The sequence below is a fragment of the Haliaeetus albicilla genome, chromosome 3, assembly GCF_947461875.1.
Source record: "Haliaeetus albicilla chromosome 3, bHalAlb1.1, whole genome shotgun sequence".
NCBI classification, from domain to species: Eukaryota; Metazoa; Chordata; class Aves; order Accipitriformes; family Accipitridae; genus Haliaeetus; species Haliaeetus albicilla.
In genome coordinates, this window is record NC_091485.1 from 20,651,077 (window position 1) to 20,669,126 (window position 18,050).

Here is an 18,050-nt window from a genome sequence, read left to right on the forward strand (position 1 = left end):
TCCCTTTGTACATAGGCAGCAGAATGGTAAATCCCATCAGGACAACAGACAGTACAGCGAAAGCCTGTATGCCAAATCTACAACAGCCTTAAACTTTTATAGTCCTGTGCAGTCACCAATGGAAGTAAGCTGCAAATGGCTTTTTTCCACATGTATAATATATTGGTTTGGACCATATCTTTGTGAGTGAATTTGTTCTGTGGAGGTGATCTGCTCTATGCCAGAGACCTAGCTGTGCTGAAATAAGAGATAAACTGGGGTCCTTTGACATAGGATTTCATTATATGTTCTCTAGGAACCAAAAAATGGCACCAGTTGAAACTCATTAAGCTAGCTAAATTAAATGTATGGGAAAACTGTTACTTGTTTCATAGGGGGAACACCTAAAGCTTGCTAATGGCATTAAGATGTTTTTATGGCAATTATTTCCCTGTGACAATTCCTATAATGAGTTGGGTTTTTTAATAGATACTTCTGAAGCAATTGCTCTACAGTTATTATTTTAACTCTTTGCTTATATTTCTAATAAACTATGGAGAATACAAAATATGATCAGGACAAAAAGAGTACTAGTACCTATTACTTTTATTCAACCTGTCCTGGTTTTGGCTGGGATAGAGTTAATTTTCTTCCTAGTAGCTGGTATACTGTTATGTTTTGGGTTCAGTATGAGAAGACTGTTGATAACACACTGATGTTTTCAGTTGTTGCTAAGTAGTGTTTAGTCTAAAGTCAAGGATTTTTCAGCTTCTCATGCCCAGCCAGCAAAAAGGTTGGAGGGGCACAAAAAGTTGGCACAGGACACAGCCAGGGCAGCTGACTCAAACTGGCCAACAGGGTATTCCATACCATGGGATGTCATGCCCAATATATAAACTGGGGGGGAGTTGGCCTGGGGTCGGATTGCTGCTCGGGAACTAAGTGGGCATTGGTTGGCAAGTGGTGAGCAATTGCATTGTGCATCACTTGGTTTTGTATATCCCAATTCTTTTATTATTGTTATTATTATAATTATTATTTTCTTCCTTTCTGTCCTGTTAAACTGTTCTTATCTCAACCCACAAGTTTTATTTTTTTTCTTTCCTGGTTCTCTCCCCCATCCCACTGGGTCGGGGAGAAGTGAGTGAGCGGCTGTGTGGTCCTTAGTCGCTGGCTGGGGTTAAAGCATGATAGACCTCATGAAATCAAGAACATTACCAACACAGAATTGTATTTCAAATTGTGAGTATTCAAAAAGAGCACTGCTTAACTCAGCAAATAACTTTCTGTGATTTATTCAGAGTCAGGGGAAAAAATAGGAGTAAACTGATCCTCCCTGTATTCACTCTGGTGTAAGTCTGGAATAAAGTTGGTGGCTTCAGTGGAGTTACTACAGAGTAAATCTGATCTAACTGAATGGAGAATCAGGCTGAAGGTTGGATTGACTTCTACTGCAGTTAGTACCACAAAGAAAATACAGTGGAGAGGAACAGTCAGCAGGCTGCAGTTGCCTCTGTGCACCCTCAGTTAAGCTATTCATTAAACTCCATTCTGAACGAAGCCTCTGAGGTGAAATGACTTTGCCCAGGTTTCACTAAAGCATGCTTTGAAGAAAAGAAGCTATGCCAATATTAACAAGGACCAAATTTTGCTGCCAACACTTTTGTTAATGGTGGTAATATCTGAAAAACAGCAAAGGGAAGAGAGATCTCCCTTCTTAAATATCAGACTGAATTTGAAGGAAAGAAAACAGCAATCAAAATTAAACACAAAACATAGATCCCTGACACTGGTACCAACATTCTTCACTGAGCACTTGGACATGTATGAAAGAAAAGCTAAGAAATAATAAATATGGGATCCCACACTGACAGCGGTACATTTATGGCACCGAGGGAGGAAAATCTAACTGGAACACACAATTACATACAGCTACTTAAAACGTAAGAAAGGCTGTCACATTTCTTGCCTCTCTTAACCTTTTTTTCTCTTCTTCCTCTCAAAGAACTTGATTCCCCAATCCTTTAGCTGAGTAACAAAGTTATACATCTCAAAGAAATGCTTGGGTCAAATTTTCACAGGCATGCAGTCAAGGCACACCAGTGAACCTGGTCCTGCAGGGAGCTTGAGATGTGACCTGCTGACAAACTCTTTTCCAGAGTGGTCAAATTTTCAAGCTAGAGTACACAGATACTTCCCTATTTGCTATAATGTATACACTCAACCAGTATTTACCCGCTCAGGGCACAAGCCGAATGTCTAATCCACGTGCACAAATCTGAATTTTCAGGCAAGAAGAAAGTACTCAAAACTTGCATCAAGCAACATGCTGCCTGCTTGATAATTTTAACTTCTGGCAGTCTCCTTATGCTTCGTGTTCAGTAACAGCCATTAACATTCAAGGAACAATAGAAAATAAAGGAGATACTAGCATTTTGAAGTTGTACTGTGTTTTTAATTTCACAGGAACCAATAAGTGTATGATTGTGGTTATTGTGAACTTTCTCAGTGCCACTAATATCATATGCCAGTTCACAGGCTACTTTGTACCACTGTGTGGGGATGGGGACCCTGGGTTTCATTCAGCAACAATATAAACAAAACCATGAAGACCTGGAACTGTCAAAGTAAGCCTGTAGTGGTGCAGATTTTAGGAGGACATAGACTACATTCACTATGGCCCAATGGCATCTCTTAGCACTGCATTTTACATCGTTATAGCTTTATGGTGTGATCTCAGAGTAGGTACTTTGCTGATGAAGAATAACTTTATTTTTTTAACATCTCATCCACTTACTCATGCTAATCTATTTAGAAGGCACCCACAATGGAACAACTAGAAGTGCCTCACTACAGCACTTACTGCTTTACTAACAAAATATAGCCCATGTTTCTTCATATATATGTATCTACTGACACCTGGAAGAGATTTAAGACCTTCTAAACCAATATGTTGTGTCAAATATAGTTATCATTCATAACACAAATGGCCACAAGGTGAGGTTATCTTTGGGACCTTTAGGCTGGCTCCCAGTTTCCCAGATGATTGACAGCTCATATCAGCTCTAATCAGCTCATAACGAGAAACAAAATCTTGTCCATACCAAATTCACTACTGGGTAACTGTAAGCTGTGCCTGTGACACAATATCTCACTTCCTACAGCCACGATGCTGTACCAGTTCTGACATAAGAGACAACAAGCCAGCTTGATAAAAGGTAGAAGAGAGCATACTTCCGTTAATCCGGTCAAGAATTTCTCTCGCTCCAGATGCTGAGACCGGTGCTCATCGGATTCGTCAGGGGAATCAAGAGACAGCGACTCCAGAAAGAGGTTTTCCGTGGCGCTGCACCGATCGCTCTCCTTCAGCTTAGACAGTGATGAATTGTCAAACTGAATGGTGTCTGAATCGGAGTAGGATCTTGACCCCATTGGACGAGGCATGTGAAGGTTCCCCTGGGTCGTAAATGGACGAAGGTTACTCTCCTTCTGGTCACACAGAAAACCACCTCCTCTTCGTGGGCTCACTTCTTTCTGAAGCTGGATACAAGGCAAATTAAAAGGAACAGCAATTACTTATGTAGTATATAGCATTCTGCAGAAGTCATCCTTCCCCAGGAGCAAGGCACCTGTGCCCTGAGGAGGCACCTCGAAATCACCACCCGGCTCCAGGGATGACGGCTTTGCTGTACTGGTCCTTCCGCAAAGGGAGATGTCTCTAGGACTTTGATGCTATTACTCATGGGATTTCGAGTGATTAAACGTGTATATGTATAGTTATGCTTCTTTACGTATATATGTATACATATATACACACTGTGTGCATATATAAACAAAAATAATGCATCTGTCTGTAATCTGATTTTTAAGGAATCAAATGAACACTTACTGTTATTTAAAAGCAATCTTGATATGAGATCCTAAAGCAATACAAGTAGAAGCTCAAGGAAAGGTGAGTGACTTGGAGTGTCATCAAAACAAATACATTTTTCTTCTGGTCAGCAATACAAATTTGCACTTTTATCTACATCACTTGTTTCTAGAGGTGGAAAATTCCACTTAACAAAAGACAAAAGCTTTGTTTTATAGATTGTCTAGCCCTAACACATGTCTAGAAAGTTGACTATTTGTACAGAACAGCATTATCAAAGGGATGAATCAGGCATGCAAGGCATGCCTGAAGAAAATGCATATTTATGGAAGGTCCATCAAAGCTATTAACTCTACACTTTGCAAAAGCTGGGCGAAGAGACAGTGAACCACTAGTGAAATTGCCAATCTTAAAATTAGATTATGTGATCAACTTCTCCTTTAACTGTAAATACAACAGGATAGATAAAGTAAGTGAAATTTTCAAACATGATGAATGACAGCAGGAATCTGATAAGTAACTCTGATTTTTTGCTAGAGCAGCATGCTAAGATTAGTGACAATCACCTGCAAATGCAAATCACTCCCTAGGACCCTAGAGACTGACTACCAACAAAACATATCATTTTAATCTTGTTGCATGTGTTTGGAAAAATAAACAGACACTGTATTGCCTAATGTAGACCAAAACATTTTAGGTCCCAAATGATTAAATTTGCACTTGGGCTGAAATCAGTGAGATTTTTGCTTGATTCAGGTCTACAAAAAGGAATGCATCTTCAGTGTTTTGCTCATGATATACAAAATCTGAAACAGTTTTATTAAAAGGAGCTAATTTAAGGTATCATATAAAGGTAGGGTCTGGAAGGTATAACTCAAGAGACCCTGGAGTCCATTCCCCAGCACATGGGCAAGACCCAAAGCAAGGAGAAATGGTAATCACATGTTTTCTGTATGTATAGTTCCAGTTGCAAGCTCTTCCAGATTTTCAGAGATCCTATAAAGATAATGATCTGGGAACCTTTATGAGAAAACAGTATAGATACAGGCTCACTCTCTGAATCTCAGACAGCTGACAGGAGAATTAAAGTGAGAAATACTGGCCTAGCTTTTCAAGAGTGACTAATGATTTTGAGTCCCTGTGTGTTTATACCTTTAAACATGCAACTTTTCATACAGGTGATTTTGTGGGTTTAAGTATTTGCCAGTATGCTCTGTGCACAATTAGCTTTAGGAGCACAGAGGAGGGAGATTCTCTAAGGGTAAACAAAGTGACAGTGTACTCAAAAAGAAAAAAACACAACTTTGAGCTCTGAAAAAATTAGGTCATTGTGTTTTTTATATGCGAGCAGTATTCCCATAACCATCCAGTGTAAAGTATTTTATATATTTTATACATTTGTGTGAGCTTCCCCCCTATCATACATGTATTATTCAGGAGCTGTGTGAAAGCAGACAGGCATAAAGCATTAGTATGAAATTTGGCACACATGCTTCTGCCATCTCTTAGACTCTGTTTTTCAAACATACACACTGGTGTAGTCTCCTCATCCCCTACATATTGCCATACATGGAATACACATAGAAAAACCCTGGGGAGAAAGACTTCAGAGATATACTAATTGTTTCCATATAAAGCAGGGCATGAGTGCGATCTGAGAGGATATTCAGCTAAAAGCCTGCAAATATTTGGAAGCTTTCTGTCACACAGGCAAATGTTTGACTGTAAGCAAAGGTTGACTTATTAAGTTTTTCAGGCAGGTAGCCAAGATTTCAAATGTTATTTCTGACCATCTAGTTGTCTGAAATTAGCTTGATATAATATTTTTTATTTCCCCTATCTATTGCTAATTCTGTCTACAACTCTGTTCTACAGTAAATATATAGTTGAAGCCTAGAGGTTTCAGAATACTAACAAAAGAAATCAGCTCCAGGACTAGTTAAGAGCTATTTTGTAGGCTCTCCCAAGATGACACTGAGAGGTTATGTCAGGTTTAAAGAAAATTAAAGGTTAGGTAACATTAACAGGGATTTCTCTGTTGCTTCCTTCAATGTGCCCCATTCCCAGGGAAGAGAAAAAGCAGTCTTTAAACAGGTTAAGTCCCTCAAGCTATTGAGGATACACTGAAGAGATAATATTAAAAAATAGTTGATAGGAACAGCAGCACAAACATCCGAAGGGGTACCAGTGACTATCTGAAGAAAAGTTTGTGTCCACATCCTTAGTACACTGGGAAATTTTCTAAGGGTTATTTAATTCCTATTGTGCATGAAGAATGCACAGGAGGCAGTTTGGACACTGAAACTCAACAGTTAGGAACCAGCCCAGTCAAGCCATGGAGAACTCAGCACCTTCTGCCACTGAACCTGGAAACCAGGTAATTTGGATGAAGAGCTCTGCTACAAACCTTCCTAGCTCACAGGTGTTGGTTGTTTTATCTTAGGAGATGTACTATTGGGCTGCATTATAAGGGCTAGCTCAACAAGCTGCATGAAGTATACACAAAACCCCTCAGATAAATGGGAGATTAAAAAATCCAGAATATCATCTATTGACATTTTTAAATTTAGAAGCTAAAAAAATCACCTTTCTTTGTCTGTAAAACCTTCATATTGGTCACTGCCCACTCAGACCTACACTTTTAGCAGTGATTTTAGAAATATCCATAGAGTACAGATTTTCCTAAGTGCCTCTCTGTGGGTTTAACAGCCATAGCTTAAACTGAGGTTTAGTCTTGCACTCATAATATTTACAGCCTGGTGTCTTTTCTTTAGCTTCTTCTTTCAGCCCAGGCATGGGAATGTAAGACGCAGATATTTTCTAAAACTCATCATGAAGTTACACTGGACTTTCATCAACTTAACTTGTGAAGCTACTTTGTGCTTCATTCAAGCGTAGTGCTCCCTAGAGAGCATGCACAAATCTGGTGCTGTTTCATTTCTGATGTTCTAAGGACAGAAAATATTCAGTTAATTGAGGACCCACAATTTCAGTTGTTTTTCTTGCTTTTCCTGGAATGCATGACTCAGAGCTGAACAATGTTCTGTCAGAAACGGTGTATTAACTTTCCCTCATTAAACTTTTTATTTTTTGTGTGGCTTCCAACCAGATAATAAATTCATTAGGTATAATTTGTCTCTAATACCAAGCAGATGAAAGTATGGATAGGCACGAAAAACAAGGGGACAGGTATGCAGTTATCAGATTTGCAAATGATAGCAGAGGTGTGCATAAAATTCATGTGACCAAGGTCAGAAATATCTTCTGAATATTTAGTATTGATAGCTGTTTATTTGTTAACATTCAGGGCTCTTTGTCTTAACCCCTGGGTTCTTTTCCTAGAGAAAAAGAATTCAGTTGAGACTGAACAGTTGCAGCAGCTGCATCTTTGGTGGCTAATTCACAGATGAACAGACTTTTTTGGCAGGAAGCTGTATATCAAACCTTGAATAACCCTGCATGTGGGATTGAGTGTTTTAGCATGAAGAGATGCACAAAAGCTTTCAGAGTGAATCGATGTGACCATGCCTGTCCGGGGTAATTGAAATAAGGCAGGAAATGGCCTTTAACCTGGAGTTGATTTCTCATAAGTGGTCTTTTATAGGGATTATGAACATTTTCCTTTTACTCCCTTGTGTGTGTAAATTGTTTTGTAGCATGAGAAACACTGATGTAGCTAAGGAACCAAATTGTTCCTGTGCTGCTTCTTAATGCAGTCTCTTGACCTTGACCTGAGTGTAGTAATGGTGCAATGCCTCGTGCTTGCAGCCAGCCATTGCTCACCCCAACATGACTCCTTACCTGCTCTATCCGCCTGAGCAGCTCCTTCTTTTGACGCTCCCATTCTTGCCGGTCTCTATCAAGCCTGTCCAGAAGCTCCACCTTTTCCCGGTTCCAGTTCTTCTCACTGTGCTGGATTTGCCAGCGGAGGTCCATCACCACACCATGACTCTCAGCCAGAAGCTTCTTGTGCTCCTCTCTTTCCCTTTTAAAAGCTCCCTTTGCATCAGAAGTGAGGCCTGTTTCACCTGAAGTGTTCTCACTCTTCCCTTCCAGCTGGCATTAAAGTGAAACATTACTAGGACATTCAATTTTCTGTGGTAAAAGCCTGTGTCTGACAATGAATTTGAGTTAAAGACCTAAGTTCACAAAGGTAATGGCAAAATTATGGCAATTCTTAGATATTAGGAGCTCAATAAATGATCAAATATGTTCAACTTGAACAAAGTTTTACAATCAAGACAGTGCAAACCATAGTGAACAATTTCTCAAGATCTATCATTTCCTGCTATTAAGGCATCAATTATGATCTTTCTGATGGGAGTGTGGGTACCAGCAATGAAGGAAACATAGAGATAAACTCCAGCCTCATCATCATCTGTGGGACAATCGCCAGGACAACGTCCTCAGCCACTGCTCTGCTTTTGTGCTCTCACTCAGTGCACCCAAAACCTAGAAAGAGTGCATTCATCTTCTGAAGAGACTTTTCCCAGAACAACCCTCAGCAATGGTCTTATTGTACAGCGCCTCACACCTTCCAACAAAGGAGGGTGTTAGTAGCAGAAGGAGATGTACCAAGATCATCTCCCTATCTCTGCAGGTTCTGGTGTCTGAACTGATTTCTAGGGCAGTTAGCTGATGCTGCCTTCCCTCCCTTCTTCTTCACTTCATGCTCAGGCATCAGCTCAATCAGATGAGAAGAGCTGACCCAAGGTAATAGATTCATAGGAAAATGCAGGCTCCATGGGGTGTCAGGAGGTCTCTAGTCCAACCCCCTGTTTCCAGCAGGGTTGGCTCTGAGATCAGATCGGTTGTGCAGGACTTTGTTCAGTTGGATCCTGACAAACCTCCAAGGGCAGGGATGGCCCAACCTGGGCCACTGCTGGAATGTTGTCAGAGTGAAAAAAGTGCTCATTGGTTTTATGTAAGTTCAAGCGAGCAAAGAATTTATCCCTGAAGCCTGACCTTTTGTTGACAACTCAGTAGATGTGTGAGTGACTCAGAATGGGATACATCTCCGTCCCCTGGCTCTGCAGGTGAACTGAAGTGAAAAGCAGCGAAAACTCATTTCTACTTCCGTTAAGTTAAAGTTGTCCTCAAAAAGGAGAGACAGTAGGTCTGCTGGGAAACATGCTCCTTTAGCAAGAGAGGAGGACACCCTCACCTTGCCCTTTGTGGAAAACAAGCCCAAACTTTCTGAGCAAAGGGAAGCTCAGACTGGATTCAGGAGTAAAGCTTACTAGTCTCTGGAACAGCCTCTCCAAATAAATGGCCGAGAGGTCATTGCTTGAGTCATTTAAAATTGTACTGAGCTGCAAAGAACATCCTGTTACAGCCACTTGCATTGACAGGGAAATCTTAAAACACCTGCGTCCTCTACCACTAATATCCAAAGTCCAGTTGTTTCAAATGACCAAACAAACAACCGACCAACCAACCAAAAAAAATCAATTATAAAAAAGCAGCATCCTGTTTTAACAAAGTCCACATGACACTATCTTTCTCACGCTTATCCTATTTGTGCAGTGCAAATTTGTGGGACCCACAATGATGCCTGAGAGGCTGTCCTGCACACAACTGCATAGCTTGGTGGTGGACCGGAGGTGCCGTGGGGCAAAAATGCAGAACATCCTAGGACAGACACCTTTGTGCTGCAGATCCACGATGGGAGACACCATTCTGGGCAGCGTGGCTCCTCAAGAAGCCAGAAAGCTTTGCTGCCTTCCTGCCCACTACCCCACCGTGTTGACTGCCCACATGTTAGTTCAGCAATATATAAAAATATCACTGCTAGTTTCCAAACTCACTGCTAACTTCAGGAGATGGCCTCTTGCCCTTTGCTACATCCTTCCTCTGTCCATCCACAAGGCCCCAGCTCCACTTCATGGTGTTGCAGGAGTCAAAGTTGGTGCTGCATCCAGGGTCAGCAATGTTTGCACCTATTCTTTTAGGTTTGTTTGCTTTAATTTTACTGTTCTGTACCTCCCACCCCGGATCGCTCTTGCAAGTTTCTGCTGGGTTTACTAAGTAGCTGTGACACTAAATAATCATGAATTTCAGGAGTATCACTGCAGAGCTGAGATCAGTCAAAATAATAAGGGACTAATGAAGTAAACTCTGCACAGTTTCCTTACACCTAAGCCTGACAGAAGGCTATTTAGGACTTATTCTTTGTGATATATGTAAGTCATCTTTCAAGGACCTTTGATGCCACCGCAGACTCCTCATCTTGCAATAGGAGCTCTTAGGGGAGGTTGCTGGAGTGTCTGGGATAAATCCAGCTAGGCTGGAGTGCAGACTTTTACAACTCTGCTGCCTCCTGGGGAATAATGCCACATGCAGCAGTAGCTGTGGCTAGCATGCTAAGTTGTGAAGACCCACCAACGCCTGCGATAAATTCTTTAGCTGGTATGAAGCATGAAAATGCTAAAAGCAACCTATAAAGCAAACAAATGCTCAGTTGCAATATATACAGTTTATATGATTATCCTATAAAGCGAATTCCCTCTTCCATTTTTTTGAATCTCAAAAAAATAGCAAAATGTTGAACCTCAACAAGACTAATTCTCTCTCTCCCCTTACACCACTGAGTTCTTCACCACCACTGGGCAAATTCTCAGCCTTTCAGTTAGCAAATAAGACAGGCAGTGGTGCCTGCAAAGAGCAAGGAAGCTGAGAGAGGCAGTGGAGAGTAAGAACATGCTCCAGAGGAGCGATATCCCAAGAATGTATGGCTGCCGTTAGAGTGCCATGCCCAAGCTGCCAAAATACAGTAAGTCATCCCATGCCAGATCATGGGCTCACCCAGACCAGAGCCCTGGCTCTTACCCCATTTGAGAAGAATACAAGAAGTCTCTAAGTACAAAGATGAGTTCAAAACCAAGGCAAATATACAGTGATACACCTTCAGAATAATTACCTGGTGTTCAGTGATTTGGGACCTAAAACCTTCTCCAGTCAGAGGCAGTGTCTTTAGATTCAGAAGACAGTTCTTGGTGCCTATGGAAAGCAGAACAATGCTCCTGGCAAGGAGAGAGTCCTTCTGCCTCTGTTTTGACAAACCAGCTCCAATCATGGAGGAAAGGTCCATAGGTGGCTCCTTAGCATGAAAGTCTAGGTGTGACTTTCCCAAACCTGCTAACTGCTAAGGGTGGCCAGATGCCTCCCCATGTGCACCACAGCTTATATTCCCTCCAGGCATCGTGAAGCTGGACCATTTGTCAAAGTCCTAGTGAGGGTCTGTGTCCTTACATGCAAGTTCTCAAAGCATACACAGGGTTTGGCCCCTCATACTAACTCCCTCCTTCTTCCAAACTTTTCTCAGTTCCCAGTTCCTGGAATAGTGGGATTTTTTACTTGCCCAGCTGGAAGCTGAGAATTACTAGGACTCCTTATTGGCTCAGCATTATCACAATTTTATCTTAAAAACAATGCCTAAGGATCCTTCTGCCAAATAAGATATACATGCATTTCTGACAGCTGTCCTGGTTTTGGCTGGGATAGAGTTAATTTTCTTCCTAGCAGCTGGTATACTGTTATGTTTTGGGTTCAGCATGAGAAGAATGTTGATAACACTGATGTTTTCAGTTGTTGCTAAGTAGTGTTTAGACTAAGTCAAGGATTTTTCAGCTTCTCATGCCCAGCCAGCAGGAAGGCTGGAGGGGCACAAAAAGTTGGGAGGGGACACAGCCAGGACAGCTGACCCAAACTAGCAAAAGGGGTATGCCATACCATGTGACATCATGCCCAGTATATAAACTGAGGGCAGTTGGCCAGGGAGGGGTGGATTGCTGCTTGGGAACTGACTGGGCATCGGTCAGTGAGTGGTGAGCAATTGCATTGTGCATCAGTTGTTTGGTGTATTCCAAGACTTTTATTATTATTATTATTATTATTATTATTGTCATTTTATTATTATTATTATTACGATTATTATTTTCTTCCTTTCTGTCCTGTTAAACTGTTCTTATCTCAACCCACAAGTTTTACTTTTTTGTTCCCTGATTCTCTCCCCCATCCCACTGGGCAGGGGGGAAGTGAGCGAGTGGCTGTGTGGTGCTTCGTTGCTGGCTGGGGTTGAACCATGACACAGCCAAGACTTTTATTTTTAATGATATATGCAGTACTAAAAATCCAAAGCAACAGGCAACAGTACAGTGTCACCTCTGATATGCAGCGTTTTTGTATCAAAAGAGTTTTCTTTCCTTTTTTTCTTTCTTTCCTATACAGAGAGTTGAAGTATCAAAATGCAAAACCATTGTCAGTAACTATTAATTAGGAGTTGACTCTCTTGAGGAAAATGCTCTTGTTAACTGACCTACTGCTTCACAAAAAAAGTGGAAAACAGCAGCAGTGAAGACAACAGTGGAGGCTAGAATGGCCTTGATTATCTATGGGCTTGTCAGGGGTTTGGCAGCTCTATATGAAACCTACAGTGGGAGCGCTCTTCAGCCCACTGCTTCATCACTACCAGTCAAAACAACAAAATGACATCATGAGGTCCTCGTACCCATATCAACCTGACAGACTTGGCTATTTAGTTAAAGCTGTTGTTATGCCACATGTTGGTCACAGAATAGCAACGGATGTTAACTTGACTATATGTAATGCTGGCATTTTACACGTTGCTCACTAGCTCCTCCCACTTTGATCCTGAAATTGAACCTATAGTTCAAACACCCCATATTTTGAATCTTTAACATTAGTTTGAGTTAAATTTATGATTATATTATTTCTATTTCAGGTTTATTATATTATTATTTTTATATTAATTTTTTAATTGCCTCCTTGTAATTGTAAGCACACACACCAGACCTCAGTGGGACACTTAAATTGTTTGCCCTACCCTAATTGACATTGTAATGATTGATGTGCTATCTTTTTGCTACTGCATTAGGGACCTGTTTTTAGTGTGAAATAGAAATTTTGTGGGGAATTGGCTAAGGAAGACAGTTTTACATCTTAAATATTGACCAGTTTAATTCTTTTCATTTGTGTGAAAAAAATGTTAAAATTAACACTCATGGATCAGTAATTACTATATGTTATACATTATTACCAGTGGAGCAATGGAGGTAGGAAAGATAAGATTTGCCCTAGAAGGAAGGGGGCAAATCTTTCTTCTCCCTGCACAGGAGTGGCAGCACCGTCCTGATGCCAAACAGCAGCCAAAGAGACAGCCTGGGAGTTTATCTCCCACATGAAAGCAAAGCATGCAAGCTCTAAATTGGCAGTTTGTTGTCAGACTAACTTTCTCTAAGTTTTGTTCTTTGTTGCCATCTCGAGTTTAAGGTAAATATGTCACTGAGGTTTTATTTTGGGAGGAGCAAAAATGGGAATTGATTTTGTTTCCTTTTTCAAGTGATCGGTTGTCTGGAAATGTGTGTGCACTAAGCAGCAGCTGAACTGAGAATCTGAATCTGTTGAGAGAAAACTGCTAAAATGAAAGCTTCTTCCTTCATTTTGGGAAAGCAGCCTACAGTATCTGGGCAGGAAAAGCAGCACTCGCATCTCAGCTCTGTGCATCAGAGTGAGTCTCCAATGTTCAGTAAATCCTCCTAAATGTACCACCCTCCCGGCAGTGAGTATCTTTATTATATTTGTCTTCTACAGAGAAGCTCTACAATTACAAATCCTTTTCTTAAGACCTGAACGTACTAATTCTCCCACTCCTCCCCCCTTCAATGCGGAAAATTAGAGCTTTCATGCCATCAGCTTTGGAAATGAATCCTTGTGGGGTTTTTGCCGATTTGTTTTCATATTGCTTCAGAAACAGTACATCTTCTGTGAACAGCCGTACATGACACTGAAGCACCTGGCACCAGATTTTATATACATACTTCTAACAGTATCCCATGGCAGGTAGCTAGAGCTCTCTCTTCAGTGGGGTACCAGCCATCACTAACCAGTAGCTTTGAATAGCTGGTTTAATATTAACATATTAATCTATCACTTTAGTATTATTAAATTACTCTTTTCTCTCCTATGCATCAAATACCACAGTTGTTATGTGCCAAGGCACAAAGACCAGCTAATTGTGAGCATGCCAACATCAAGACATTTTTCTCTCCTATAAATGGCAATAAATACAGACACCTGCATGTCTCATTACTGCAGCTGATACATTATCAGCCAACTCTTCTAAGAAAATACAGCAAGAAGAGGTTCAGTTCCTTTGTCCTCACCTACATTACAGAGTACCTACTACACGAGCACTTGTACTGGGACAACTGGAATCCAAGAGGCAAATCAAAGGCAAAGCTTTGCTCAGGCTTTAGGGGGGCTTTCAGGCACATGGGTAAAATTAATAAATATAGTCCCTTTCCTGGCTGTCACAGATTTCCCATTTCATTAAGCACCTCAGCCATTCTTTACTAGTGTTGGAAGCAGGGGATGTTACCTGTTCAAGGTGACACTTCAGTTCAGTCATTTCCACCTCCCAGGCTGCTTTGTGCAGGGCATACTGCTGCTGCAGCCCCTGGCGCTCACGTTCCTCATCCCGCAGCTCCATGCGGAAGTCATCCAGCAAACCCTTCAGAGCATTCAGGAGCTTCCGATTTTCACTTGCCTGACACAACAAAGCAAATGACATGCTGTCATTGGATGGTTTTAGCCTCCAGTTTCATTTTTAGGAGAAAAAATGCCTGCATGTCCACTGCATGGAACAGAAAGTGCCTGCACTAACTTTTGCATGAGAAAACTAAGAACAGCAATGCCTTCTCTGTCTACAGGCTGCCCAGGGAACTGGGTGAGTCACTATGCCTGGAGGTATTTAAAAGATGTGTAGACATGGCACTTAGGGACATGGTTTAGTGGTGGACTTGGCAGTGTTAAGTTTACTGTTGGACTCAATGATCTTAAGGGTCTTTTCCAACCTAAATGATTCTATGATTCTGCAATTCTATGATTCTACTTATTGTTAGCCCTACTCCTGAAGCACCCATAAAAGCCAAAGATACTTCAGTCACCCTGAAAGAGGCACTAAGCATCTTTCTGGATTGAGGACATCTGTAATAACTTCTTTTTTAATATTGTAAACCAAAGCTAGAGTATCATTCCTGAGGTTTGTTGGGTAATTGGCTGTCTCATACATACATTCACTGCTCAGCATCAAACCTCAAATATTTGTAAACTACATATAAAGAAAAGGAATTACTTTTCAATGCTTTTGTATTATCAGATAAAATTACTTTGGAAAAAAAAGTGAGGTTTTGAGCTGAGTATCTCTGCTAAGGTGTTTCACTAGTCTGTACTTCACATTTCTGCTTAGTTCCAGGCAGCTGCACACAGGTTAGCTTTGCAGCAGCACCCTGTTTGGTACCAAAGGCATGAATGCCAGGTAGACCACTTTCCCTCTGGAAGATGGGATCAAAGAGCAAATCCCCATCCATGTCTTGTTGAGAATGTCGTGGTCATACTGAAAATGTTGTCTGTGCTCTTATGCTAGGCAGGAGCCAAGAATGGAGTTAAATTGAAAGTCTAGCCCAGAGCTGACATCTGATCTTGGCAAGTACTGAAAGACAGCATGTATACTTATTCAAATATCTAATATTTTTTTCCTTCGTTTTGGCATTTACTTTCTGCACTTTCCGCACATCTGGAGACTTGCAAAACCTGTCATTTTTATGTTAAATATTGTAAAACATTTTTTTTAAGATTTATTCTGTATCAGTAATATGAAAGGTATCCCACCATTTTTTACAGTCATTGAATTAAAAAACAGAAATGTGTAACATGATTTATTTATCCAAAATTTAAATGAAATATTCCCAATGAGCCTCTCAAAGATCAGGAAGTAGCCAGAGATTGTATTTGACAAGTTATTCTGAATAGAAAAGACTTTCAAGAAAATTATACTTGATTGGCAGACACAGCATGAGCAGAAAAATGGGAAAGCTTACTCAACAAATCCAGCATTTAATCACCTGGTTCTCATAAATGTGTTGGCTTCCTTGGGAAGGCCTAACCAAAATTAGCTGTCTCGATTCTTGCATGATAGTCTAATTGATTTTATTTTTTATTTATTTTCCCAAGTGGAAGCTTCCTGCAGTTCCTCTTATGTGGTATTTCATGAAATACCTATACAGGGACTTCTTTGTAGACAAGTCAAGTAAACAGATGTATGAAAAAATCTAAATAATTTTCATGTGTTTTTTTTTCAGTGGCAATACAGAGAAAATTTTATGCAGACAGCTAAGATGATTTCAAACACTCATCAGATTTTTGGCATCACTGAGCCCACCTCACCCACTTTTGTAATCACTAATCAGACATACCATGGTGCCTTTTCTCTTTAAAAAACAAACAAATGTGGTCTACTTTTTCCAAGTCATTTGATTCATCAGCAAAAATATGCTAGATGCAGGGAAATGTCTGCAGGTGCTCACTGACTGACCTATAATCTGTCTGGGCTAATGAAATGTGATGGTGTACAACATGGGGTTTTATAAGAAACGCACCCACAGAAGCAGAATTAATTCCATTAACATTCAATGCCAATTAGCAGTTTCCTACTATACAGCAGCAGTCTCCATCATGCATATAAGATCACCTACTTTTCAATATGTAATGAGATTTTATGTTTCCACCATGCATTTTTGTTCTGATATCCAATTAAGGCTAAATTCTCCAAACATCTCAAGCCCCTTGTGTAGTAATCAGAATAAGAGCTCTTCTGAAGATTTGTCCTTAGTGTCACAACAGGAGCTGCTGGGTATTGACTGCATCAAAATCTGGCCTCATCCTCTTTGAAAACCCTGACCGCAAATGTCTATGAAGTGCTTTCATCCAAGAGCCACGTTCTGTGTTTTCTGGTACGCTGCATAAACCTTTATCTGGCAAAGTACTCTGAAGGCTCCACGAGGGAAATGAGGCAGAAGAAAAAATAAACCCAAATAACACTAAAGCAAGCTACATCCCTTCTTCCTGTGCATACATTTGATAGCTTCAGTCCTGTAAAACTAGGTTTGCAAAGAAAGAAGTGATGGACTAGTACCGAGAGGAGTCAAAAGAGCCTCATCACAGGTTTGTAGCCTACTGGGATGAGGGCATGTCTTACATCAATGTTGCTGTTATGAGACAAGTATCCCAGGTGCCCCCTGGGTTTGATGGTATTTTAATTAACTTGCCAATATAAATCCAATTTTGTTTACATACTTTCAATTCCTGCAGTGAAGTCTCTTTTGCAAGACTTTGTATTTACAGTCTGAATTTGGAGAGGTCTGTGTGGTTATTTTTTCTGTTTTGCCAAACTGGAATGTTTTTGGAGAACAGACAAAGTACTTTTGAGACAATGTGCTCTGAAATACAACATTTACATCTAGACATGTTTTAGATTTCTGTTGGTAAAACTACCAAACAACTGCATAAGAATAAGTCCCATAGATACATAACAAGGATTGTTATGGTCTTCTCCTTCCTCCCAGGGATGTTGTACAGGCAGAAGAAATGGGGCATGGCTGTTATTCCCTGGACAGTCTCCCATGCAAGGAGCTGGCTCTTTAGTACCTTACCAGTTACTGAAATTTAGAGCATGGAGGAATCTGACGGATTCACCACTGATCTAAGAGAATTACAAAAGCAGTTTAAAGTCTTGTTGCATCCAAAGCTCAGGATTTATAGGTAAAGGAAACAACAGCTGACAGTAAGTAAAACCTTAATGTAGTAAAACTCTACTTAATTCCATGTCTTTGGAGTCAACCCCAGAAACGGGAGCCTCCAGCTCTAGAAAAGTTTGGGACCAGAGCAGTTGTTTGAAGCTTGGTTCTGCTTTTAATCACAATTCTTTTTTCTCTGAGAATTTCACTTAAGAATTTAGTCACAGTCTGGTATTACAAGCAGGTTAGTAGAGCAGTCAATTAAAACACAAGGTCGTGAGCCTAAACACTGAATGAGAACTATGCATTTTCTCTGTCTAATCACAGATGTAGGCAAAAGTGAAGCAGGATCTTGGTGCAAATAATTTTAGTATATTTAGGTCTTAATCACTATTACTTTGGGCTTTTCACTTAGGTAAGGTGTGAAAACAAATATTGTATGAGCAAAAACCAACTAACTGGGGATTTTCTTGACTCCCACCCAGCAACACCATTGACTGTATTGGTTTTTAATGTTTTTTTTCCATTGGACCACAGATGTGTAAACTCTTTTCTTCTTACTCCCCTAATCTTGCACCATCCAACAGGCATCTCACCCTTTCTAC

At 40.5% G+C, this 18,050-nt stretch overlaps 2 protein-coding genes across 12 annotated transcripts in view; both read right to left on the reverse strand.

Moving 5' to 3' along the window:
* The window catches only part of LOC138684714 (uncharacterized), a 334,210-nt gene that overhangs the window by 200,012 nt on the left and 116,148 nt on the right, over window positions 1-18,050 (reverse strand). The window lies entirely within an intron of this gene.
* Window positions 1-18,050, reverse strand: part of MTCL1 (microtubule crosslinking factor 1) — a 115,168-nt gene that overhangs the window by 11,028 nt on the left and 86,090 nt on the right. For 10 of the 11 annotated variants that reach the window (XM_069779017.1, XM_069779014.1, XM_069779016.1 and 7 more), the window contains 3 exons: window positions 14,250-14,417; window positions 7,652-7,906; window positions 3,214-3,519 (listed from right to left, as the gene is read on the reverse strand). In XM_069779017.1, the coding sequence (XP_069635118.1) occupies window positions 3,214-3,519; window positions 7,652-7,906; window positions 14,250-14,417 (729 nt within the window). The remainder of the gene's footprint in view (window positions 1-3,213; window positions 3,520-7,651; window positions 7,907-14,249; window positions 14,418-18,050) is intronic. The other variant, XM_069779018.1, reaches the window with a different exon arrangement.